The sequence below is a fragment of the Myotis myotis genome, unplaced genomic scaffold, assembly GCF_014108235.1.
Source record: "Myotis myotis isolate mMyoMyo1 unplaced genomic scaffold, mMyoMyo1.p scaffold_m19_p_14, whole genome shotgun sequence".
Classification (NCBI taxonomy): Eukaryota; Metazoa; Chordata; class Mammalia; order Chiroptera; family Vespertilionidae; genus Myotis; species Myotis myotis.
Window position 1 is genome coordinate 33,481,696 of NW_023416318.1, and position 26,899 is coordinate 33,508,594.

General features: G+C 53.4%; 2 protein-coding genes across 2 annotated transcripts; both read left to right on the forward strand.

Moving 5' to 3' along the window:
* Window positions 1-5,996: 5,996 nt before the first annotated feature.
* Window positions 5,997-20,405, forward strand: HAAO (3-hydroxyanthranilate 3,4-dioxygenase). Its single transcript, XM_036334730.1, has 10 exons — window positions 5,997-6,144; window positions 9,642-9,720; window positions 14,321-14,404; window positions 14,699-14,805; window positions 17,447-17,536; window positions 17,901-17,944; window positions 18,218-18,363; window positions 19,784-19,852; window positions 20,020-20,102; window positions 20,206-20,405. The coding sequence occupies exons 1-10, from the start codon at window positions 6,065-6,067 to the stop codon at window positions 20,282-20,284; spliced, it is 861 nt and encodes a 286-aa protein (XP_036190623.1). The 5' UTR covers window positions 5,997-6,064; the 3' UTR covers window positions 20,285-20,405.
* A 2,486-nt stretch (window positions 20,406-22,891) lies between these two features.
* OXER1 (oxoeicosanoid receptor 1) lies at window positions 22,892-24,508 on the forward strand. The gene has a single exon (XM_036334729.1). The coding sequence runs from the start codon at window positions 23,093-23,095 to the stop codon at window positions 24,149-24,151; it is 1,059 nt and encodes a 352-aa protein (XP_036190622.1). The 5' UTR covers window positions 22,892-23,092; the 3' UTR covers window positions 24,152-24,508.
* Window positions 24,509-26,899: the final 2,391 nt, after the last annotated feature.

The following is a 26,899-nucleotide window of genomic DNA, read 5'->3' on the forward strand; positions in this document are numbered from 1 at the left end:
TCCCTCCCCTCTGAGATCTGTCAGTCTGTTCCAGCCATCCATGCCTCTGGACCTATTTTGTTTGTCAGTTTATTTTGTTCATTCGATTCCACAAATTAATGAGATCATGTGATATTTGTCTTTCTCTGACTGGCTTATTTCAACCTAGCGTAATAATCTCCAGGTCCATCCATGGGGTCACGAAGGGTAAGAGATCCATCTTTATTATAGCTGCATAGTATTCCATTCTGTAAATGTACCACAGATTTTTATCCACTCATCTACTGATGGGCATTTGGGCTTTTTCCAGGTAACTTTAACCATTTTGAAGTGCACATTTAAGCGGCATCATGTACATTTACATTGTTATGCAACCATCACCACTATCCATCTCCTGAACTTTTTCACCATCCCAAACTAAAGATCTGTATTCATTAAAAAATAACTCTCCAAGGGGCTTGGAGGAGGGTAGGAAAGGGGGGAAATGGGAGATACCTGTAATACTATCAACAATAAAAAATATGTTTTAAAAAAGTAACTCCAGCTCTGGCCAGTGTGGTTCATTTGGTTGGAGTATTGTGCCATACACTGAAAGGTCACAGCATTGATTTCTGGCCAGAGCGCATACCCAGGTTTAGGGTTTGATCCCCAGTTGGAGTGCGTGTAGGAGGCAACCAATCAATGTTTTTCTCATCTCTCTCTCTTTCTCTAAAATCAATGATAACAATAATAATAACTCCCCATAATAATAATAACTTTCTCCCCTCGGCACCTGGTAACCACTCCTCTACTGTCTGTCTCTATAAATTGACTATTGTAGGTACTTCAAACAAGTGGACTCATACAACATCTGCCTTTTGTGTCTGCTTGCATCAGTTAGCATACTGTTTTCAAGGTTTATTCGTGTTAGAGCTTGTGTCAAAATTTCCTTTCTTTTCAAGATTGAATGGCATTATATTGTATTACATATCACGTTTTATTTATCCATTCATCAGTCATTGGACACTTCGGTTGCTTCCACCTTCTGGGTATTGTGAATAGTAGTACCTCTATGAACGTGGGTGTACAGATACCTGTTCGAGTTCCTGCTTTCACTTCTCTTGGATATATACTCAGAAGTGGAATTGCTGGGTCATATGATAATTCTGTTTAATTTTTTGAGGAAACATCACACTGTTTTCACGGAAGTTGTATCATTTTATATCCCCACCACGAATGTCTCCATATCCTCGCCTACACTTGTTTTATGTTTGGGAGTTTTTTAGTAATAGTCATCCTGATGGTGTGACACGGGGTAGTATCTCATTGTGGTTCTGATTGGCACTTTCCTAATAATTTGTGATATTTAGCATCTTTTCATGTGCTTATCGGCTGTTTGTGTATATTCTTTGGAGAAGTGTCTATTCAAAGCTTTAACCTATTTTTAAATTAGGTTGTTTGTTTTTTTGTTGTTGAGTATTTTGTATATGCTGGATATTAATCCCTCATTACCTATATAATTTCCAACTATTTCCCCCCATTTTTGGGGGGTTGCCTTTTCACTCTTTTGAGTGGGTCCTTTGATGCACATGTTTTTAATTTTGATGAAGTCCTGTGTTTAGTTTTTTTTAGGAAACTGCCAGACCTTATTTCCAAAGTAGTTGTACCATTTTATACTGCCACCAGTGATACTGAGTGTTCCAAGTGCTCTACATCTTTGTCAACACTTGCTGTTGTCAGTCTTTTTTATTTTAGCCATTCTACTGAGTGCATAATAGTATCTCATTGTAGACTTCATATCTTCCTGATGACTAATAGTGTTAAGCATCGACTATTTGTATATCTTGGTGAAATATTTGTTCCAATCTTTAGCCCACTGTTTCGTTGGTGTGTGCTTTTTCAGTTTGTTTTATCATTTTTTTGGTTTTTGTTTATTTTTTTTTATTATTAAACTGTAGGGTTGGCTGATATTCTTCACTTTCTTCATCTGTAGGTAGCAGTTATGAATTCCACCATGACCCCTGGACTACAAGAAATGCCAAGCTCAGCCCTAAACTTCATTGTCAGTTTCCTAATCTGTAAATGGGATTAAATGAGAGCACATATGGTGATTAGCACAGGGTCTGCCGTGTAGTAATCATTCAGTAAGTGGTAACCAGAGAAGGTGTTACTGCTGCTGCTGTAGTTAGTTAGGTTCCTCACACCACACTCTGATCCCAGGGAGAAAATGTTCTCTGTGATTGCTTGAAGAGGGAACTGGCTAAGGAAAGTAGCGGTAAGTAGCCACAGGTCCAAATGCCAAGAATTTCTCATTGAGTTCCCAGAGAAGTGAGTATGGGAGCGCTGGGGCCAAAAAGGCAGACAATAGCAAACCAGAGTGAGGATGTGGAGAAATCAGGATCTTCACACACTGCTGATGGGGAGCTAAAATGGTGCAGCCACTTTGGGGAACAGTCTGGCCATTTTTTGAACAAAACCCAATAAATAAAAGATATAAATATGAAATAAACAAATACACTGAAACTCAGGAAGAGGAGGTCTCAACAGGCCTGGGACTGAACCTACAAGGAGTGGTTAAAAGAAGGCAAAGTTAGATTGAAGAAGGAAATCTCAGCCCACAATGTGTAGAGGAGCCAAGAAGAGAGTCTTTCCAAAGGTACTGGTAGCAGCCCTTAGGATGCTTCAGACCCAAGTGGGGTAAAGATGTGGTAGGAGATCCAGGGATCACTGCGAGGGTACTTAGTTGGGGCACTGAGGCAGGAGCAGGTAGCACCCCCATCGTAACCCAGGCAGCTGTGGTGGGATGTGGGAGTTTAGAGCAGAGAGACAAGGCAGTACTGAGGTGGCAAGGATCACCCAGGAGAAACTGGCAGTGCCCAAACCCAGAAGATCAGCTGCTGAGATACCCTACTCCAGGGGTGGGTAACCCATGGCACGCCAGTAACTTTTGCTGGCACGTGAAACACTCTCTTATAATCTTCCATTTACAATTGTGAATCTTTGTTCTCAGTGATGAATTTTGTTAAGTCTCATAATAGGAGTAGCCTGACAGATGAAAGTAGTAGCTCCTGCATATCTCTGAAGGTCACGAAATATAAACCTGATGTAAAATCTCTGTCATCAGTGATGCAGCAGCAAAAATCCCACTGATAATACCCAACGGAGTCATAAAGTTTTCTGTCGGACTATCAGTGTACGTGTATACATTAAAAAATAAATGTATTTTTCATCATCATATACTGTGTTTTTGTCGCTCGAATGAATTTTATTATTTCTTCAAGGTTCTTCACATACGTACACCTTAAGAGATATCAAGTAGGCGTAGCATGTTCTCAAAAAATTAGGGTTGGCACCCAGAAGAATTTTGAGTCAGAGATTTTGCTGGTTTTGGCACGCACTCACAAAAAGGTTGCCCACCCCTGCCCTACTCGGTGGCAGGTCTTGCCGTCCCCCGCCCCCCCCCCCACACACACACACACACACTCTAAAAATAACAGAGTGCAACTCTTGCCTCTTCCCCCTCAGTGGACTATGCAAAGAATGTCAACCATAAAAGTGAATTTGCACAAGGATCATTAAACATTTGAGGGAAACCAATATCATCAAAGAGAGATAAGCCAGAACCTTCCCCAGGCTCCCTTGAGGTTAGGTGAGACCGTTGACTGAGCTTCAGCCAGTGGAAAGTGACCGGAGTGTGTACACCACTTCTGGCCAGGTGTGGCCTTGAAGTGCCTCCACTCTCTCTCTTCCGCGTTCTGCCAGCCAGATTTCAGTGCCCAGGGGGATGTTGGAAGTTACAAGATGAAGGAGACAAGATCCTATGTCAACTTTGTCAAATGAGGGCCCTAAATGTGCAGGGCACTGCTGCCTCCCACTGCACTTCAGAGGAATGAGAAGTGGACTTCCATGTGCTAAATCACTGAGTTTGCATTGAAATTTTTTTCCTGTTACAGCAGCTAATATTATCTTTACTCATAAGAGATTACACTTTAAAACAGTTTCTTTGGCCCTGGCAGGGTTGCTCAGTTGATTGGAGTATCACCCAGGACACCAAAAGGTTGCGGGTTCGATTTCCAGTCATACCTAGGTTGCGGGTTCGAACACCAGTTGGGGCCCATACGGGAGGCAACTGATCCATGCTTTTCTCTCTCTCTTTCTCCTTCCCTCCCTCCCTTCCACTCGCTAAAAATAATAATAATAATAAATAATAATTTAAAAATCAATGGGAAAATATCCACGGGTGAGGATTAACCAAAAACAGAAAGAAAGAACACTCAGTAGATGAGCGGAACTATAGAGTACATCAGCTCAATTTAAAACAAACAGTGAACTGGGCGATTAGGTTGAAGAACATATCTAGAATGCAGTTAAATGGTGCCCAACACCCAAGTTAGAAGGCTACCAATTGAACAGACCTGGTAATTTATTTACTCGGCACAAACCAGAGGGCAGTCTGACAGGGGCTTATACAGCCAAGTTATGTAGTCTGTGTTTAAGATTCACCTGGATAATTCAGACCCCTAACATTCACCTGTAGCATCAATGATTCACATTATTTGTCTAGGTAGATTAAAATGCGGGGCAACGATCCTTCTCTCCTTTGTACTATGTAACAGAACATCTGTTGGTCTGAAATCATTTGTTTTCCCTTTTAATGTGAATTCATTCATGCCTTTGTCCACCCACCATCCCATCCATCCTTTTAACAAGTGTCCAACCTAACAATTATCCTAGACCCTTGCTGTCTCACTGCCACTTGTCACTTGTAGATGAGAAAGGTAAATATGGTTTCAGTTATTTTGGTGCCAATCAATATTCTAGAAAGAAAAGCTCAGCTAAAGAGTTTAAGTAAATAACTAAAAACAGAAAGGGGAAAGGGGGGCGAGGGGGGCGTGGCGAGGAAACAGGAGGGTCCCTCCCAGCGGAGGTGGGTGGGAAACTTGTTTCCTTGTCTGGGTTTTGATTTGCGCGGGACAGTCTCCGCGTCTGGGGGTGCTGAGAACCCCAGCCAACCCAGACGGAAGGGAGGGGACAAGATGGGCTTGGGGGAGGGTGCAGAGTTGGAGGAGTTTCGACTTTTTGAACCCTAGTCTGGATTCTGGTGTCAGAGCCTGAGTTTTTCCCTTCTCCCCACCCTCCTCCAACACGCGCGCAATTTCCCTAAGAATTCGGAGCGCAGAAGAAAGAGGAGCAAGCAGGTGTCAAGTATCCTTCTCCCCTCCCCCGGGCTCACCTGGTGCCAGGTGTCTCCTGGGCCCCAGGGGAACTGCGTTAGGGCGTCTCTCAACCTCAGCACAGGAGAGTCCCCTCCCAGCCCGGGGCCCGCGAGCCCGGTTCTTCACCTGGAAAACTCCTCATTCAACCGCCGCGGGTCCTATGTCCCTAAGACGTGGGAGGAGCTCAGAACAGGCACCTTGTCCGTGCCTGCCTCCTCTGACCAATGTAGGTGAGGGGACCGTGCCCTCAGATGGGGCCCAGGAGTCCCCGTGGTGCGCCGGGGGCCCCTCACCCAGCCCGAGGAGGGCCGCCAGCGGCACCCTGTAAACCCGTGGACTCTGGCCTGACTCCGCGCTCGTGACCGGACGGAGGGTAGCCTGAACGGGGCCGTGCTGGCCGCTCTGTGACCCTTGGAAGGCAGGGGAGACGTTGACGTTTTTCAGACGAGAAACTGAGGCTTCCATCCAGTGCCAGCACCCGTGCACTCAGTCCCTGGGTTTGCCAGCCGCCTGCGCCCCATCACAGCATTTCTTTGGGGCCCAAGCGGAAAGTCTGGGGACAAAGGACCAGGATGGTGCTGGGATCTGTGCCTTTCGCCTGTCTCAGCTCCCAACCCCCGCGCAGTGTGCCGGGCGACCCCCGACGTGCGTGCGGCGGGCCAGCGGTGTCTGGCAGGAACCTGGGACGTGGTGGTGCGAGGGCTCTTTGACTAGAGATGGACAGGGGCCACCGCGGGGGTCCCCACCACTGCCACTCGGTGCCCTGGGGGTTGCCCCGCCCTTTGCCCCACGGGATGCTGATTAACCAGGCGGCCAATAGGCGGCTGGGCGGAACCGCGCCCCTCCGACGGCCGCAGGACACCGCTGGGAGCAGCGCTGCTCCGGGAGGCATGGAGCGGCCGGTGCGAGTGCGGACTTGGGTGGAGGAGAACCGGGACTCCTTCCTGCCCCCCGTCTGCAACAAGCTCCTGTGAGTGCCAGGCAGCCCTTCTCCCGCTCTCTGTCCTCACCCCCTCCTTCTCCATCCGCACCCTCACCCCTCGCCCCTCACCCCTCACCCCCAGCTCCCAGTTCTTGACCCAGAGCCTGTGGACAGGGGCTGCCATCCTCACGGTGTCTTCAGGGCAGGGGGAGGGCGGGCTGTTCCGGGTTCCACCACCCTTGTCTGTTCCTCTTTCTGGCGACTCAGAGACAGAGATTGTGGCCCTGCCACCTGATGATGGTGGGGCGAGCTGAGGCCAGGAGAGATGCGGAGGGCAGGGGGCAGCCCTTCCCCTCCAGGCCCGAGACAGCTCTCCAACCCCCAGTGACTCTCAGAAGATGGACCCCAGAATGGCAGTAGAAGCCAGGCCTGGGGACAGCCCAGTCTTACACCAACTCTATCAGGAAGCCACAGGCAGAGGGTGGAGGATCAGCCCTCTGGGAGGATTGTGATTTATTGCTCTTCCCATTCCCCTCTTGCTGGCAGGCGTGAGCGCTCGCACACACATGCTTACACACAAACACATGCACACACACGCATACACACGCGCGCATACACACACACACTCTCCCAGGCCCTTCCTAGCCACCTCTGCCCGTACCACCCAAGGGGGCCATCCCGTCCAGCCAGTCCTTCTCCAACAAACCTCTCAGGCCCTCCCGGAAGCCCCTTCCCCTCCCTGGGCTCCCAGCTCCAGGCTCACAGCCCCATCCTTGTTGTGTCCACAGAACATCTCCGACACCTCAAAGCACACACTCACAACCACCAATACTTTGACAGGCCAGAGACTGCCCCGAGTACTTTAACATCATCTCTTTTCACGGTCACAGTAGCCCCGGAAGGTGGGATTTTAATGGGGAACTTTCCCAATGTCACGGAGCTAGTGTGGGGCAGGGTCCTGCCTCACGCCCATGGAAGAGTTTGACTCCAAAGTGCACACTCATGGTCGCTGTGCAGCATCCCCCCCAAAGCCTCATGGCCCCCACTCTTCCCCCACTTCATCCCTGACCACAGTCTCATGCTCAGTCCCGCAGTTTCTCCCCTAGTGGTGTCTCAGATCCACCTGCTCCTCTCCAGCCCCCTCTTGTCACCTCCAGCCTGTAGAGTGTGGGCTGCCCCGTCTCCAGGCACCCCTCTCCCACCCAGCCCTCCAGCACTGCCCCAACATCAGTGATCACAAAACGCAGGCCCTGCCTGTAGTCACTCAGCAGCTGTTCACTGAGCACCTGCTACTTGCCAGGCACTGTCCCAGACACTAGAGACACAGCAGGAGACCAACGGACAAGAGTCCCTTCCTCCGGGAACTGAGGAGGCCGCCACTAAATAGGAACCACAGCGGGTGGAGGCCCAGGCAGACCTGGGGCCACAGGGCAGGGTAGGGCTGTGGCTGTACCCCGTGTCGGTGAGGGCTGTGAGGAGACTCTGGTCTGGGCCTCTTCTGGCTGCTTCCTGGTGGGTTAGTGGTGATCTTTGCACTCTTGGCTTCTGCAGCATCAGCCCCTTCTCTGCCCTCACCTTCACGTGGCGCTCCCCTGTGTGTCTGTGTCTAAATCTCCCTTTCTGTAAGGACTCCGGCAGAGAGGATTAGGTGTCCACCTGGTCCCAGGACGACCTCCTCATAGCTTAACTAACTCCACCTGCAATGACCCTATTTCCCACTTGGGGCACCTTCTGAGGTGCTGAGGCTTAGGACTCTAGCCCAGTGGTTGGCAAACTGTGTGGCTCGCGAGCCACATGCGGCTCTTTGGCCCCTTGAGTGTGGCTCTTCCACAAAATACCACATACAGTGTGATTGAAACTTCGTGGCCCATGCGCAGAGGTCGGTATTTTGTGGAAGAGCCACATTCAAGGGGCCAAAGAGCCGCATGTGGCTCGCGAGCCGCAGTTTGCCGACCACTGCTCTAGCCTATGAATTTGGGGTGGTGGGAGGCAGGACATATGAAGCTGCTGGAAGGTTTTGAGCAGAGGAAGGACATGATCTTGGCTTCTGCATTCTGACCAATGGGTTAGAATAGTTCTCGAGTGGGCTCATTCAAGAACTTTCCATATGGCCGAAACCGGTTTGGCTTGGTGGATAGAGCGTCGGCCTGCGGACTGAAAGGTCCCAGGTTCGATTCCGGTCAAGGGCATGTACCTGGGTTGCGGGCACATCCCCGGGGGATGTGCAGGAGGCAACTGATGGATGGTTCTCTTTCATCGATGTTTCTGACTCTCTGTCTCTCTCCTTTCCTCTCTGTAAAAAATCAATAAAATATATTTAAAAAAAAAAAGAAGAAGAACTTTCCATATGTACCTAGATCAGCGATTTTCAACTGGTGCGCCACAAGAATTGTTAAAACATGCAGTACTTGACTATTTAGTTAGGGGCACTGACCTCTTTTCCCTTAGATTATCAAATAGAAAAAAGACAAACATCAATAGCCATCCAGTGTGAATGAATCAAAATTATACCTATTTTTTGTCAGATCAGCAAAAAAATATATATGTTTTGGTGTGCCACAGAATTTTAGTAATTAATTTATTTGTGCCATGAGATGAAAAAGATTGAAAAATGCTGTCCTAGATTATATCTCAGAAAAGATGACTAAAAAAGAAAAAAAATTTCCTGGGCTGTCTGGCACCCTTTGGGCCAAGACCAAACTCTTTGGCTGACCAAGAGTGACTTGGTCCCCCATCCTGATCCAGTCTTCGCTCCATCGCTCCCCAAGACCACTCCCAGGGCACCAGGACCTGGTCGCAGGGCCCTGTACCAGTTTCCCCTCCACGTCTTACAGCAGGTGCCTCACAGTGTTAGCCCAGCAGTTTTGGGGGAAGAGATAGTCTCATAATCAGACAACTCAGGGGAGGGGAGGTAGATAAGGGTCATTTTACCCCTACAGGAAGCGGGCCTCCAGTTTGCTCGCCTGTGCTTAGAGATCTTGAATACAGCCCAGTCATCCTGATTGAAGAAGAGATAGATCCACCACCACACCACTCCCCATCCTGGGTCAGAGGATGTGGGGGACGCACACAGAGGGACATGCCCCCACACACTAATATACCAAGCCACAGATACAGCAAGACACATATACTGTCTCAGACACACACGGGCACCCTGGGATGAGAGTAGATGGGGACAAACCTCAAAAACTGACAGGGACAGCCCTAGCTGGTTTGGTTCAGTGGATAGAGTGTTGGCCTGCGGACTGAAGGGTCCCTGGTTGGATTCCTGTCAAGGGCATGTGCCCGAGTTGCGGGCTCGTTCCCTGGTGAAGGGTGTGCAGGGGGCAGCCAATCAGTGATTCTCTCTCATCATTGATATTTCTCTCTCCCTCTCCCTTCCTCTCTGAAATTAATAAAATAATAATAATTTTTTTTAAAACTGACAGAGACAATGATGCAGAACAGCTCTGTTACCGTGCCCAGGTGTGCCCAGGCTCCCTCCAGGCCCCTCCCGTCCTCTCCCGGGAGCTGGTTCAGCACCTTTCCCTTCTCCTCCACTGCAGGCATAAGGAGCAGCTCAAAGTCATGTTCATCGGGGGCCCCAACATCAGGAAGGACTACCACATCGAGGAGGGTGAGGAGGTAGGTCTGCAGACTGCCCCTCCCCTGACCCAGCCCCGGGGCAAGGGGACATTTCCCAAGCCAGAACCAGAGGCTATGGACAGGAGACAGGGTGGTCAGATGGCTGAGGGTGAAGGGGGCTCAAAGGAAACCACAGTGCAATACTGCTGCCTGGGAGGTGTGGGCACCCAGGGACCCCCGTGACAGCGCCATCCTCAGAAAGAGCCCACCCTCTGCAGGTATGAGAGGCTCCAGCTATTGGCATCACCCCCTGGACACAGGGCCTGATGAGAGGCCCTGAACTCCTCCCTCCAAGCCCAAATATGCAAGATTAGCTTCTAAAATGAGACCCACGAGCTGAGAAGGACCTGGGTGCTCCCCTCTGGCCCCAGGAGCCAAGTTCTCTGGGAAGGGCTGGGCTGGGAGGCCCCTCATGATCTAGGACCTACATCCGTTGCTAGTAAGGGAAAGGGAGTGGAGCGGAGGAGGGAGTGGGGGATTTGCAATTTGCCCGGAACGCCCTTTTGTACCTTGAATTTTGGACTGTTTCTGTGCTGCCTTCCCCAAAGTAAATAAACAACAGTAAAAAATTAAGAGAAAAAGATGGGGCCCCTTAAGGAAGGACACAGATGGGACCCCAGTTATCAGAATGTCTGCTGGCAAAGGATCACTATGGGGCCCCCTACCTGTCATTTGGGGTTCAAGATCCAGAGTCCAGCTTAGTCTCCAGCCTTCACCCCCCACTGCTGGCAGCTCTGCCACAGCTCGGGGCTGGAGAGAACACAGGAGAATCACTCACTGGGCAAATATTTGCTGAGCACCGAATGTGTGGGGGGCAGTGGGGTGAGGATCCAGCAGGCAGAGCCGGCCAGGCCCTCACCTCTCATACTTCCAGGTCCTGCACCTCCCCCGGACACAACTTCTCACATCACACCTCACTGGAGACCATTTTCTTCTGTAGAAAAAAACAGCAGGAAAATCCAAAACTGCAGAGAGAAGGCGGGATTGGGTGGGAGTGGCCATGGTAGCCAAGGTCTCTCCTGCCCGCCTCAGGACACACACCCCCCATCTTGTCTTCCAGAGGCTTCCGCTCCGTTAACCCTGGTCTCAGTACCCACCTCTCTGTCTCCCTCCCTTCTTGCCCCCTATCACCTCTGCACCACTCCCCACCTTGGGGTCTCCCTGAGCTGCTCTGATGGATGGGTGCCCACTTAGGGACCAGGCCACGACCTGACTTAGCTGGGAGACTGACAGATGAGGAGGACTGGCCTGAGCAGGTGTCCCCACTCTGGGTTTGTGACAGCTTGATTTAGGGTCCAGACTCCTTCTTGGTGAGAGAAGGGGAGTCACCGAGCCAAACTTTCCTCCACGCTGAGCTCAGGCCTCAGCAACAGCCCCTCAGGGGCCCAGGCTCACCCACCAGTCATATTCCTCTTACCCCAGGCCTTCTCTTCCGGCTCAGGTGCCAAGGGGCCTGGGCTGGGAATGAGCCAACCTGGGTGGGAATCTGAGTCCCCCTAACCATGTGATCTTGGACAGGCCACATGACATCACTGTCTGAGCCTGTTTCCTTGTGGCTCCTGGGGACACTGCCCCTGTCTGGTGGAGGGAGTCAGTGTCTGTGGAGTGGATGCATAGAGCCCGGCACAGTAGGTGCTTAGGATGCAACTGTTCTCTGCACCCTCGGCCGCTCTCCCGCCTATTCTGCCTGTAAGGCCTTTCCAGGCACCAGAGGCCTGATTCAATTCAGTATCTGCCCACAGGGATCATTAATCCTCCAGCCAGCACCAGGCCCCAAACATCATTTACTTCCAATGAAGCATAATTCCTTTTGGATCGCCCAGGGCTGTGTGAGATTTTCTGCTGTTCTGGATCTGCACCTCTGCTCCAGGCCAGGCCTGTCCCTCATCACAAGGCAGCTTCTGGGCAGAGAGACAAGACTGAGGAAAATTCCACTTCCTTTCTGGGTTTTGGTTTGATGGCTGCTAATACCTTTCACCTGCCTGCACAGGGTTTGAATGTGGCCCAGACCGGACCCCTACCCCACCCCAGCTGCCCCTGATATTCGCAGGGCCTAAGGGCTATGGCCACTCTCTGGGCCCTTACTTCCTCCTCCCTACCATGAAAGGACCCCCCCTACACACACACACACACACACACACACACACACACACACACACACACAAGGGCTTCCTCCCAGCTGGGGGGTGGGATGAGGGGGAGTTGCAAAATTTCCCCTAACAGACCTTGGGAAGTTTTTTTCTTATTTGTTTTAAATAACTTGCATGGGTTATTTTTAATATAAAAGTAAATATTGTTTATTGTAAGAAAACATGGGGGGGAATATGAAATGTATACCTCATTGATAATCCCACCACTCAGGGAATCCCTACATCAATCCCTACACTGCCTGCATTTACGCATGTATGGTCACATAGCTAGGATCCTGCTGGGTGTAATTTTGAATCTTGCTTTAACATGATAACTTTTGCATTTGCTATTTTTCCACCTTACTAACAGTTACTTAAAAATAGTTCTTTGTGGTTTTTAAAAATGTTTGCTGATTTTTGTTTTAGAGAGAGGAAGAGAGAGAGAGAGAGGGAGATTGGTTGCCTTCCGCACACTCCGTGACTGGGGATCTAACCCAGAACCCTGGGTATGTGCCTTGACTGGGAATTGAACCCGCCACCTTTTGATGTATGGAAGGATGCTCCAGCCAACTGAGCCACATTGGCCAGAGCTCAAAAATAGTTTTTAATGGCTGCATAGTGTCCATATTTTGACTCTATCATAAAATAGTGACATTTCCCCTGTTACTACTGCTCACATTATTTTCCTGTTCCCGCCATCGCTGGAGGTCTGTGAGTGCTGACTCCGTGGTTTGTACATTGTGTGCAGCGTCCCAGGCAGCAACATTCTGAGTCGATGCTGTCATTTTATAGATGAGGAAACAGAGGCACAGGAAGGCAAACTGAGCGGACCAAGGGCACGAGGTGACCTGGCTGAGCTCAGGGCCAGGTGACGATGGAATCCATGCTTTTAACTACCATGTGCTGTGATGACGCAGCCATGTATGCCCAACATGAACAAGGTGCATTACTGACCGACTACAGCCACCTGCCTAGAGATGCAATTACTTGCTCAGGAGGTAACCACTGTCCTGGTTCATCCTGGACATCATTGGTTTCAGCACTGAAGGTCCTACATCCTAAGAACCCCCTCTGGCCACCCTACAGGGGTGTGAGCTGAGAAGGCTCTTCCTGCCCATTGCCAAATGTCCTTCAGAGGCGTGTGTCAACTTGTCCCGCATGACAGACTGCAAAGCCACATTTCTCTAGTTTCATTTCTCTACTTTCCCTGAGTGTGGCTTGATTTCACTCTCTCTTTTTTTTTTTTTTTTTTTTTTTTTTTTTTGTTTTTGTTAATCCTCATCTGAGGATATTTTTCCCATTGATTTTAGAGAGAGTAAAAGGAAAGAGAAGAGATAGAGAGAGAAAAACATCAATGTGAGAGAGACACATGGATTGGTTGCCTCCCGAACTCGCCCCAACCCGGGACTGGGGATCAAGCCTGCACTGAGATATGAGCCCTTAACCTAATCAAACCCATGACCCTTCAGGCCTCGGGCTGAAACTCTGACCAATAAGCCAAACCAGCTAAGGCTGATTTCTCTTAGTAGATGCTGTGACAAGGACCTCTATCTCCTCTAACTCCTTACATCATCATCATCATCATCATCATTCTTATTATTAATACCCCTAAACTATTTGACAGGGGCCTTTAACACCCATACAATGTGTGACTGGTAGAGAAAAAATGTGTCTGCCTCCTCCTCCCAGCTCTATGGGGTGATCTCAGTAAACACATTAATTAGGGACTTAGGATAGAATAGGGAAGATGCAGGAGGAGGCCCCTAGCTCCATCCCGGGGAGCTAGCAGGAGGTGAATACTGCCATCCCCCACAACCTTCAACCCACCCCAGCGTCCAGCATCATTGAGTCCACCAATTACACAGGCAACTTCCTGAGGGATTTGGACAGGCACAGCCCTGCCCCGTGCCAGGGCATCACGGTGGCCAGAGGAGCCAGCTCGGCCTCCAGAACTACTAGTCTATGCAGACTCGGCTCCAAATTGTGGCTCCAGGACTAACTGTGATCTTGGACGAGTTGCTTTACTCTCTGAGCCTCAGTCTTCTTTTTCCTTTTCTGTACAATGGGGCTAATACCAGTTTTGGAGGTTGTAGAGATTTCTGATCATGTACAGGAAAGTGCTTGCACAGCCTCTGGGGCACAGCCAGGGGGTCCTCCTTACCTGGCTGAAGGTCATTGAATTCTCCAGCGAGCATCTCAGCCAGCCTCTTGCCCCAAGCCACACACCAGCTGTTGCATCCTGGGTACTCTGGTCATCACTGCATGTCAAGATGTGATCCCTGTGTCACCAGCACTACTGCCTGTGGCCTGTGTCAGGGGAGACTGGGGCCTCCGGGCAGCAGTGACAGAGCTGCTCATAAACTCCAAGGACTTCAGGAACTTTCTCAGGGTTCCCAGTGAGAAATCAGGCCAAAACCTGGAAGAAGTGATGGGAGGGTCTGAGCCTATCTGCTGTCCGTCCTGTTCCACAGGTGTTTTACCAGCTGCAGGGCGACATGGTTCTCCAGGTCCTGGAGCGAGGGAAACACCGGGATGTGGCCATCCAGCAGGGAGAGGTGAGGCAGGGCCCCAGGAGCTGGGAGCTGAAGGGTCACCGGAACAGGAACCTATGGGGTCCACTCATTCTGGCTTTGGTCAAGGTCTTGTCCTCCTGCCCTCCTACCCACTGGACCTGCCCGACCCCCTCTCCTCTCTGGGCTGCCCTATCCGCAGCACAGCCCATTTCCTCCCCTTCCCTATGGGCTGGGCCGGAACCTGTGGGTCAGTCGGAGGCCCCGGATGCTGCAGGCACTGACTGAGGACTCTGTGGGGGATTGCAGCCTTACTGACACCTTTCGCCGCCACTGCAGATATTCCTCCTGCCCGCTGGGATCCCCCACTCTCCACAGAGGTTTGCCAACACGGTGGGGCTGGTGATTGAGCGGAGGCGGCTGAAAACCGAGCTAGATGGGCTCAGGTAAATGGGGGTCTGAGGCAGACATGGGGCGGGAGGATAGGCAAGCAGCTGGGAAAGGATCGGATGCTCACGACAGCTCTTCCTGGCCATCGAGCAGGAATGAGGAGGCAGTGGGGATCCTGTTATTTGCCAGGCGGTAGGGAGAGATTAGGGTAGGTGCTGGGGTGGGTTTGATGATGGAGCTGGTAGGATGTTCTCTGGGATCCTCTGGTTGTCCAGGCAGCCCAGACCTCCGGCTGGGACCAGAACCTGTGCTTTCTGTACTGCCGTCTGTGGGGGTGGGGTGGCTGCCAAAGTCAGGCCCGACCGGCCCAGGGCAGCTGGGAACACTGCTGCTTCTCCAGCCTCTGTCCCCAGAGGCACCTGCCAGGCCAGCGCACTCCTCTGCTGGTGTCTCTGCCCTGACTCACTCCACAACCAGCACTAACATTTGTGTAACTCTTGCTATGGGCCGGGCGCCCGCCTAAGCGCTTTATGTGTATTTATTCATTTCGTTCACACAATGATCCTCCGGGGCAGGTGCCGTTACCAGCTGTACTTTACAGGTGACGAGACAGGGCCCGGGGAAGTTGCGTTTACTGGGAGATGGCAGAGCTGGCATGATAAATACAAAGTCAGGGCCAGGACAGTCAGGAGAGGGTGGGAGTCAACACCGGAGCGGGGACCAGCTCGGTGCAGAGACGGGCAGTTTCCAGAGCTGAGTTCCAGTTTGGTCCTGACAGTCACCCAGTCATTATCCTCTGAAAGGAGGGCGCAGCCTGTGGCTCAGGGGACACAGATTTTTTTGGGGGGGGGCACAGATTTTGGGAGGGGGCACAGATTTTTACAAAGCTAAACTACGTTTTGTATGTTTTAACTAAGAAAATTTAAAATTCCCAACAAGTTACTAACATCTGCTATAATGCACATTTTTTTTGTTTTTGTTAATCCTCACCTGAGGACATTTTTGTTTTTGTTAATCATCACCTGAGGATATTTTTCCCCATTGATTTTTAGCGAGAGTGGAAGGGAGAGGGAAAGAAAGATGGTGTGAGACACATCGATTTGTTGCCTTCCACACGCGCCCCAACCGGGGCCGGAGACTGAGCCTGCAAACGAGGAACGTGCCCTTGACCAGAATCGACCCCAAAACCCTTCAGTCCATGAGCCAAACCGGCTAGGCCATAGTGCACATTTTTAAAATGCTCCCCTTTTTTTCTAATTACCAAAATCACACACATTCATTCTGGGAATCAGGAAAAGTACACGAAATCATGAACAAAATTAAAATGACCTGTCAGGGACAGGGTGAATGTTATGGTGTGTGAATGATATCTCAAAACAAACAAACAAGCAACAGTAATAAAGAAAACACATAAAAATTGTCATCCCACCAATTAAACCTAACTAAGTGCTTAACTTTCCATCTTGACTTTTTTTCTCTGCGTATCTGCACCTCCCAACATCGAAGTTTTATTTCGAGTATGCATTTGAATTTTGCTTTTTATACAAAATCTCATGAGTATTTCTTATACTTTTAAATTCTTTTTTAAAAACACCATGTTAATGACTGCACACTGATCATATTAACAGTCTGTGGTAGAAGCAGATGCCTGGCCTTAAACTCTAAAAGAAATTTTCCCCTCGGGGATTGATCTAGGGAGTCTTTAGTGATGGGGAGGACGGTTTCCTCAATAACATTTTTACAGCAAATTCAATAACAGATTTCATCTGGCTGCTTTGACCTTTAATAAAAGCCAGGGACTCCACATTAAAATTCCACTCTGAAGGCAATTTCTGGATGACATCAGGGGCCGTTATGAAGCTTTGTGGTGGCCAACTCCATCCCAGGATAGAACTTAGGGTGCCAGGTCGGGGGGTGCACTGTGTGTCTGTAAGCAGGACCACTGCCCTTTGGGGGAAGAGCAGGCAGAGCTGGCCTGGCCCCGGGAGCTGAGCCTGGGGATTAGGCATTCAGTCAACAGACCTGCTGTACACACAGGGGCCTACGGCACGGCCCTGTCTGCCGGGTGCTCCTCAGGCCAGCTCCCCAGGCCGCGCTGGGGCTGGGTGGGCTTCAGGGAGTCCACTAGAGGCTACATGCACATGCATACGACCTTCCTCCAGGAAGAGGTCCAGCCCTTTGCTCCAGCTCTCAAAGGCATCCATAAAAGGAGAAGGATTTCGGTCTGGGGGGGCATCTTCCACATGTTGGTTCCTTAAGGTCCCATGAGCTCTGACCTAGAGCGCCAGCAGGCAGGCCCTGGATTCAGCTCTGCCTCAGCTTCTGCTTTGGGAAACATGAAGACACTTGTCACTGATGCTCTCTGTGCTTCGAAGTCTGTCTCTAGTCTGTCCTGCTTCTGCCGTGTAATCCCTGCCGAACTTCCAGCTTCTCTGAGCCTCAGAGTTCTGTCCACTTTGTAACTTGTCAAGTTTGGGGAAGTAGGAAGGGCTATGTGAATGGGGTGGGTAACAGCCCTGTCACATTGGGGTGCACTCTGCTGCTGGGAGAGCCAGCTGTGGCCACTGGGTTGCACTAACAGGGTGAATGCAGCAGAGCCAGGCAGGCCCAGAAGTCAGCACGCAGAGCTGGGCCCGAGGGAGGCGACCCTGAGGCTGCCCAGATGGGAAACTGGTTGCCCATCCTTTGCTCTGGCAGGTACTACGTAGGAAACACCACGGATGTCCTGTTTGAGAAGTGGTTCTACTGCGAGGACCTCGGCACACAGCTGGCCCCCATCATCCAGGAGTGAGGCCCGGCCCAGCCCAGCCCCGCATTCTCCTGAGGCCCCGTGCTCTGTCTGGGGGTGGGGTGGGGGGCAGCCCTCTGAGAAGTGCTCCACGGAGCACCTGCCGGCCTGGAGCGGTCGGATTCAGGGAGAAAGCTTACCTCTCATAGGGAGGAGACCCCCTTGGGGAGGAAAGGAGGCTGCTCCATGGGCCTGGAAGGGAGAAGGTGGTGGATTTGCGTCGTGTGAGGGATCCACATGTATGTGTGGCCTAGAGTGTGTGTGTGTGTGTGTATGTGTGTGTGTGTGTGTGTGCACATGTCTCTCGCTGACCTCTCAGTTGGGAAAGCTGGTCCCTCTCCCCCCTCCCCTATGTCCCTGCAGGTTCTTCAGCTCTGAGCAGCACAGAACAGGAAAGCCCATCCCTGGTGAGACCACAGGAACTGCCTTCCTCTCCCCTCCCTCCCCCCTTTCCCAGAGCAGGATGGGGTTCGGCCCAGGGTGCTAGGGAGTTCCCTTTTGAGTCCTCTGCCCAGTACTCAAGGTACAGGAAGATGGCACCAAATGGTACCCCCCCCATATGGCTACTGGGTCCTTGGGCCCATTCCCGCAATTGAGAGCTGGGGGTCCCTGGGAACTGGGTCTGTTGGGCTGGGAGGGCTGGGCCAGAGGACACTGACCACAGCTGTGCTGTGGTGCAGACCAGCTGCTCATGGACACGCCGTTCCCCCTGAGCACACGATCCGTCATGGAGCCCATGTCCTTGGAGGCCTGGCTGGCTGGCCACCGCAAGGAGCTGCAGGGGGGCGCATCCCTCAACCTGTTTGGGGACACCTATGAGACCCAGGTAATGTAGCCCTGGGCCACCCAGGGCATCTACCCAGCAGCCCGGGGAAATGGGAACCACACAAACACACACACACACACACACACACACACACACACTTCGGAGGTTGTAGACATGGGCATTGGCCTTCCTGTTTCTTCCCTGACTCCAAAAATGATGTTTTGCTGTGAATAGAGGCCTGCAGAGGCTATGTGGTCCCAAGCAATTCTGTCTTTGCCTTCAGAGTGGGGTGTGGCCTCATCCAGTGATAGGTTTCTAGGGTCTGGGGTTACACCCCTGCTCGGAATTCCTGAGCCTTTGGCCAGTCACAGCATTGGGAGTTGGAAGGGAGAAAGGTGTTTGGAGGTGAGGGTCGGGTGGAAAGGCACACAGAGACCCAAACAAAGCCAGGGCAGGGGAGTGGGGCCACAGGCATGATTGCTAGCTGGTCAGAGTAGCAGGCAGTGCTTGGGTCCTGGCGGTCTCCTGGGGTTGGCAACGTTCAGGGACTTATTCTGGGTACAACAGAGCTTCACCCAAGCATTGAAGACGGGGGATGATGAGGCCAGGGTGCTGCTTTAGAAAGACCACTGTACCCTGTGTGGGGCGGGATCAGGAGGGCGAGTGTGGAGGCAAGGAGACCTGCCAGAAGGCTCGTGCTTGCTTGTGCTTTACAATTTCTACTGGCACATCCTTGCAGTTTGAATTAGAGCACTCACCCACCCCCGCCTCCCAGAGAGACGCTCACTGGATACAGACCTGCCTTAGTTTAGCAGGGCTGTGAGAGCAGGCACACCACAAAGCCCCTGCCACCATCACGACAGAGTCATTCCGTGCTGAACTGGCCGCATGGCCTTGCCTTCCACCTTTCTCACCCCTACTCCCGCCTGCTTCAGTTTATACCAACAAATAGCTACTGAGTCCCCCGTGGGCCCACGGGAGCACAGCCCGCACACTAGCTGCGGGCTTCCAGGCTGATGCAGATCACAGAGGCTCAGCCTCCCTCTCGCTCATTCCCTTCCACCTCCCTCCTGCTCCCTAGGCCAGAATTTCCGAGTAAGGGAGGTGGGCGCCCCTTGGGGAACTGTATATGTGGGCTACGTGGGTCTGCACTATGCCATGCACATGTGTGTGCCCCTGCGGGTATTCCTGTGGGCCAGCAATAGTTGTGACGGGCTACAGAGGGACCCGAAGTGCATGTGTGTATGGAGGGCAGACATGTGTGGTCCCGAAGGGCAGGTGGGCAGCTCCCATCATGATGGAGGCAGCAGGGAGGCCTGCAACCTGGGCAGCCTTCTCTCCAAGTCCTGGTCTTTGCATCACACAGGGGGAGATGAGGCTGTACTGCAGGCCCCACCCCTGGCCCATACAGGCCTGGTGTCTGGGGGCCAGGTTTAAGGGGGCAGGAAGCACCAAAAAGATCTGTGTCACTTCCCACCAGGTGATCGTCCATGGACAAGGCAGCAGCAAAGGCTGGAAGCAGAACGTGGACATGTGGCTGTGGCAGCTGGCAAGTGGGGTCCGCAGGAGAGGGTGGCACAACCTCTTGCCCTTGGGGGCCAGGCTGCTCCTGGGCCTTTTGCTCCCCAGGCCTCCTTGCCAAGGCTGACTCAGGACTCTCGGACAGCTGTTGGGGCTGGGTAGCCTCCATTTGATTCTCCTGCTCTTCTCCCCCAGGAGGGCTCCTCTGTGGTGACCATGGGGGGACAGCACCTGAGCCTGACCCCCGATGAAAGCCTCCTGGTGCCAGCCAGGACTGAGTGAGTCTGTTGGGAGGCCTTTCCCCAGCTGTGGGACTCCCTCCTTCCCTGGGATCGGTAGGGCCCAGCCTTGCCTCACCCCTGCCCACCTGTGTCTCCACAGGTACTCCTGGGAGCGAGGGCAAGGCTCTGTGGCCTTGGCTGTGACTCAAGACCCCGCCCGCAAGAAGCCCCTGGGGTGATCGTCCTGCTGAATGTGCACAGCTTCACCCCTGCCGAAACTACTACTTTCCCAGCCCCCACTGCTCCTCGGTCTACTGCTGCTGAGTGCCTCAGCGCCTTCCCCGCCCCCACCCCCACCCCCCCCCCGCCGGGTCCTGGACATCATTGTCGTCCATCCTCCTCCCGTCCTCATCCTCTCCTCTACAGCCCTCAGCCCCCTGCCCCACACAGTTCGGTCCGGTGGTCTGTCCCTGAGTCTGGGCTGCCTCTCCGTCTCTCTGTCCTCACAGCCTCAGTTCACTACTTGTCTGCCGCCCAGAAGGCCCTCAATAAAGGCTTCCTGGTGGATGAGCGCCCATGGGTCTGCAAGGACACAGGCTGTGGTCGATGGCTGACCCCATGTGCTCACGTGACTGTAATCTGCAGTGTCCATGCACCGGGTGACTGTGAAGGTGTGGAGGGTCTATTAGGGGGTGTCCCTGCTTGTAGAGGGGCTTTCATCACTGTGCCTGTGGCCTGGTCCACACGGGCCAGGTGGTTGTCCTGGGGGCACAGAGAATGTTGTCTCTCTGTCTCTTTCTCACGTATTTTTTTAACATAACTTTTAAAATAGCATCTGTTAGGTTTTTCCTCCCAATAACAGGAGTGATTTCTGCTAGTTGTAGAAAATACAGAAATACATAAAATTCCACCCCGAGTTAACCCTTCTTAATACATGAAGACTGTGATGAGCCCATCGAGGGCAGGAAGCTCTAAGAGGAGCTTGGCAGGCCTTCCCCCCCTGCTCCCCTGCTGTTTACAGGTGCCCTCTCCAAAGACAAGGCTCCTGGGCCTGCTCTGGGGTCAGAAGTGCTGGCAGCTCCAGAAGCAGCAGTGGGTAGAAATGAAACAGGAAACCTGTAGGGGGAGATCTTGTCTTCCTGAGGCTTCAATGAGACGTCGATGAGGAGTCTCAGGTGGGGGAAACTGAAGGTGGAGCTGGACGGAGCACGGAGCACATCCCTGGTTAGAGTCAAAGCTTCCTGTGGAAAACCGGGGGTCTGAGCCCTGCCTTCTCCACGCCAGCCCGGTGGCTCACTGCTTTGGTTCACTTCATGGAAGAGCAGAGAAGAGCCTGGCTTCACAGAAGGGGCTTCTGGCCCTGAGGGATAGAAGGACCTTTACCCACCTCTCTATTCCCAAGGGCTTTCCTCTCCTGAAAGCAAAGAAAAAATATCCCCAGCCTCCCCAACACTTGCAAGCAGCCCATGGCAGTGAGGGCAGAGGCCTGGCACACGCCGGGGCTGCAGCCATGTGTGGCTCCGTGCAAAGCCAGGGAAACACAGGAATGTCTCGGGAGGCCCCCTGGGAGGATACAGGTGGCCAGGAGAAGAGGGAGTTCTCCCTAGTGCCTAATCCAAAACAAAAAATAATGAAAATTAAATGTTCTGTTTTTCTGAACACTAGCTCTGTGCCAGGGAATTCCCTAGAAGTTTTTACATACATTGTCTTACTTAATCCTCACAACTCCCTAGGAAGGCGGTAGCACTGCTTTAAAGATGAGGCTCAGAGAAGTTTAGAAAGCAGGCAGCTCTGTTTCCAGCCATGGCCTGTCTGCATTCAGAATTCAGGCTGGTGGTCTCACCACCCTGCATCCTGCAGTGGCACGCAGCCTGACTGCCCTTGGCCTTGGCCAGGCAGAAGTCCAGGTCAGGGGGATCTGTGGGAGAGGAGCCAGTGGCCACGATGCCTAAAACCCAGAGGCTGAGGCAGAGTTGGCGCACATGGCACACTGCTGACCACAGTCCGTTGGCAAGGGTGGGTGCCAGGGCCTGGAACCTGCAACCACAGCCTCCCATGGTGCTGTCCCAGGTTATCAGGAGCCCTAGGCTCTCGTCTCTGCCCTCAGGCCTGGCCACATGGGCTCATGAGAACACCTGACAGTGGGATAGCAGGACCTGTACCTGGTCCAAAGCCAGCCGCAGCCTCACTCCCCTCTCCTCTGGGGATGCTGGGTGGAGGCGGAGTGGAGTAGACAGTGGACAGGGAGATTCCAGGATTCCCAGGATTGTTCTGCTCGGGGGAGGAGCCCCCAGGTCCCCAGGTCACAGCAGGGGAGCCTTCTGCCTGCGGGATGTGCTTCATCGTGTACTTGGACGTGGGACCATCACAGACTTTGGAGTCATCAGGGATCTGGAAGTAACTACAGCAGCTGGCAGGGCATAAGCGGGCTGGTTCCCACAGGCCATGCTCACTTCACTGTCAGGTGTATGGGAGCCCCACCTCCCTCTCCCAGCACAACATCCTGATGGGCCCTAGTTCCTCCACCAGAGCTGTGGGGGCAGGGAGACCGCTGCCCAGCCTGTAATTGTGATGGAGAGTGGGGGTTGTCCAGGTCGGTCTGCATGATCCTGAGAGCTATGGGTTTCCAGGACCAGCTTCTGCCTTCAGCAAGCAGGTGTCTGACCACCCAGAGCCACATACACTCTCCCCACCTCACCCCAGGTGGGACTTCCTCCCACTTCAGGGTCTCCCTGGGCCTCCATCTCACCCCTGCTGAGCCTTGTTTCCTCCTCTGCTAGGGGCAGCACAGATGCCCCCTCCAGGCTGGGTTCAGAGACCCGGGGAGGGGCATCAGCCAGTGTGGGAAGGGGAGGGAGGGAGGGCCGGGGTTCCTCTTTGCTATCAAACAGGAACACTGGGTGTTTCTCAGTAGCTTCGAGGATACCAACGAAAACCCCAGAATACTGAATCATTGTGGTGGCAGCTGATGGAGAGCACTCATCCCTGCACCCTCCTAGAAGCAGAAAGACCGGACACTTCTCTCAGCTCCGCAGCCCAAGCAGCACATGGAATTTCAGAACCTGAGCGCTCCCTCGCCCCGCTGCCTCGTAGCCTCTTCCCCAAAGATGGCCGCGTTCCTGGCACCAGTCCTGGGCGTGGAGTTCATCCTGGGCCTGCTGGTGAACAGCCTGGCCTTCTTCATCTTCTGCGTGCACACGCGGCCCTGGTCCTCCAACGTGGTGTTCTTGGTCAGCCTGGTGGCGGCGGACTTTCTCCTGATCGTCAGCCTGCCCCTGCGCGTGGACTACTACCGCTACCGGGAGACCTGGCGCTTCGGGGCCACGGCCTGCAAGGCCAACCTCTTCATGCTGTCGGCCAGCCGCTCGGCCAGCGTCGTCTTCCTCACGGCCATCGCGCTCAACCGCTACCTGAAGGTGGTGTGGCCGCACCACGCGCTGAGCCGGGCCTCGGGGCGCGCAGCCGCCGGGGTGGCCGCGGGGCTCTGGGGGGGCATCCTGTTGCTCAACGGGCACCTGTTCCTGGTCACCTCTCCCGGACAGTCCTGCATCAGCTACCAGCTGAGCACGAGCTCTTGGCCCGGGCACGACTGGCACCAAGCGCTGTACATTTTGGAATTCTTCCTGACATTTGCGCTCATCCTCTTCGCCATCGTGAGCATCGGGCTGACCATCCGGCGCCGGGGCCTGGGCGGGCAGGCGGGCCCGCGGCGGGCCCTGCGCATGCTGGCCGCGGTGGTGGCCGTCTACACCATCTGCTTCCTGCCCAGCGTCCTCTTTGGCCTGGCGTCCATTGTGGCCTTCCGCCTGCACGCCTGCCGCGCCCTGGACCTCTGCTCGCGGCTCTTCCATGGGTCCCTGGCCTTCACCTACCTCAACAGCGTCCTGGACCCCGTGCTCTACTGCTTCTCCAGCCCCAGCTTCTTCCGCCAGTGCCGGGCCCTGCTGGGCCTCGGCCAGGGCTCACAGGACCCAGCCAGCGATGAGAGCTCCAGCCAGCCCCCCGCCCGCCTCCAGGAGCCCTCCAGAAGGCCTCCAGAAGGTAAAGGCCCCGGGGAAGGAGCAGGCGCAGGGCTCCCTGGAGGTCTCGTTGGAGTGAGGGACTAGGGTCTGCGGCAGTGGGGAGCCTGGCTTGGAGGGACAAGGTCACTCCTGGACTGTTGCCAGCAGAGACTGTCACAGCCAACTGGACAAGGGACATCTGCAGGAGCCAGGTGGGTGGCAGGGAGAGAAACAGGCTTGGCCTCACTGAGACGTGTGTCCCTGGTACCATCCCGAGGGCAGGAGGAGTCTGATGGCAGGTGGGGACGGCAGGGGCTGCAGGAGCTGCCCAATCCCGCCGGGTCGGATCTGATGGCTGAGAGCAGCTGCGTTTTCTCGCTTGTCCCTTTCAATAAGAATAAACTTCCTTTTGAAAATGCAAGCCTATCTTGGCTGTTCTAAAGAAACCTGAATAAATGTCTTTGGGTCCATCCAGTCCTGGCATCAGTAAGATTCAAAGGGAATGCCCCCAAGGTGAAGGGAAACTCTGGGGACAGTGTGGGGAAGCCATCCAGGGTGCCATGCTTCTACACAACTCAGAAGTGTCCTCAGGATCATGGGAGGGCACCCCTGCTGAACCCCTGGGAGGCCCTACAGTCCTGCTGGGCCCCCGGGATGTCCACAGCCATGCTGGGCCCCTGAGAGGTCTCTGGTCCTCTCGGGCCTTCAGCTTCCCTTCTACAATCCCTGAGGTCTTGCCCAAAGCAGCAAGGACCAGGCCCTGCCCTGTCTCCCCTGAGACCATGTGGAGGTCACCACCTCCACCCAGTTCAGGCTCCTGGCTCACTTCCAGCCTCCCCCCTCCCGCCCCCCAGGCTTTCTTCAGCCCCAAGTACACAACCATGGCCCTGACCCTGGCCCTATGGGACAGGACTGGGGTGAGGGCCGGGGCCTCAGGGTCACCAGTGCTGGCTCACAGCTCTCCCCGAAGATCATCTTGCCCACCTCTACCCCTTTCTGTCCTATTCAATATGCCAGTGGTGTCTGAGACCATCTGGGCTACTTCACCTGGTGGCCTGGGTTTCTCAGGTACAGGTGTGTAACCTGGCATGAATCAGGGTTTTGCTCTTTTTTGGAGGAGGGGATAATGGTTGTCCCTAGTGTCCAAAGGGGAAGTCACAGGGTGGGGACATAGCCTTCAAGGCTCCCAAAGGACTACTTAGAGGTTATTAAAGCCCCAAAGATGTATCTCCCGGCCCCTTCCATCTTCCCATGTGTCCCCAGCCCTGACCACCTCAGAACAACAAACACCTCCCGCAACACACACGTGCCTTCCTGCTGGGGAGATGGAAGGGGCCGGGACTGGTTCTCCACTTATCACCCCGGACACGGGCCTCTAGGCCTCGAGTACGGGGACCAAATCCTCTCTCCCTGTTTCCTTAGGAGTTTAATCCACTCAGTCCAACCCTCTCATATCATGGACAGGGATGCTTTTCCACCTCAGGAATGGAGGCCAAAGCACCAGGCTGTCCCCCACGCCCCAGGAGGGAGGCATCCAGGAACAGTGTGGATGTTGGGGTGGGAGATGGAGAGAACGTGTCCAGAGGAGGGCGGTGGCCGAGGGACAACAGGTGGAATTGATATTGGAACCCATTTCCTCAATGTATAGCTAATCCTCTTACCCTTTCTGAAAAGTTACCAGGAGCTCTTAGAACCTCGCAGATACAAGAACCCAGCCCAAGCGATAGAAAGGGGTGTGCCACCTGGGCCCTCCAAGCTGTCTCCTCGTGTTTCTCTGTCCCCCAGGGCCTCCTGCTCCACTCCTCCACTCTTGTTGCTGCCTTTTTCTCCCTGGTAGTGCCTCTCCCAGGGATGCCTCTCTTCTCCATCTTCTGCCACCACGGGGCCAAACGGGCCAAGCCTGGACCAGCTCAGTTTCGGCCTGAGGTTTGGAATTTCCAAGTCAGACACTTTTATGAACGGCTCAAATGCTCCTGGAGGCTGGGGACTGAGCACTTTCTTGTGAGCCCCACCCCGGGGCATACTGCCAGAGCATGAGTGAGGGAGGCAGTTATGGAGGGTGGGGGTGGAGTGAGAAAAGATGGGGGAGGAAGCAGGCTGTTGAAGTGCAGGATTTTCTACAAATGGGAGGGCAATGCCCGAGGTAGTATAAAGTGAGCTGAAGGCAGGGTGAATACAGACCCCATGTCTACATTCGGGTTCCAAAGAGCACAAGGTCCCTGGGTGGGCTGTCTACTCGGAGTGGATTTTGAACAGTGCCTTCTCTCCTCTTGCTCTGAATGTAACCTGCTGTCACTCTGAGGGACAAGCAAATGGCATCCATGACTCTGCTCCTGGGACTCCTGTGCAGGGGGATAGCAGGCGGGTGGGTTGATGGGTCTGTGGTTGATGGGTCATCCAGCATTTACCGGGCACCCACCAGTAGCCAGACACTAAGCTACAAAGGCAGATAGTAAACTCTGACCTTGAGCCCTCCAGGCCAAACCTGGGAGAGACAGACCTGCAAATAGATCAAATTCAACCCAAGCCAGGATAATCCAGGGCATCTGAGGGAGCAATACACCTGAGAGCACAGATAGCTAACTCTGCCCAGGTGTCAATGAGGTAATGCGTGGGGGGCTGAATCCTGGAGGATGAGGACAACAGTGAGGGGAACAGCATCCCTGACGTGGGGAAGAGCATGAACAAGGGCACAGAGCTGTGAGAAGACTCAGTGTGCAGAGAGGGGTGAAGAGATCACTGAGGCAGGAAAGGAGGAGGCCTAGGCACAGAGTTAGGAGACGGGACAGGCAGGCTGGGCCCTGCAAGCCCAGGAGCCTGTGTTGGCCCCAAGACGATCAATATGGCAGGAAG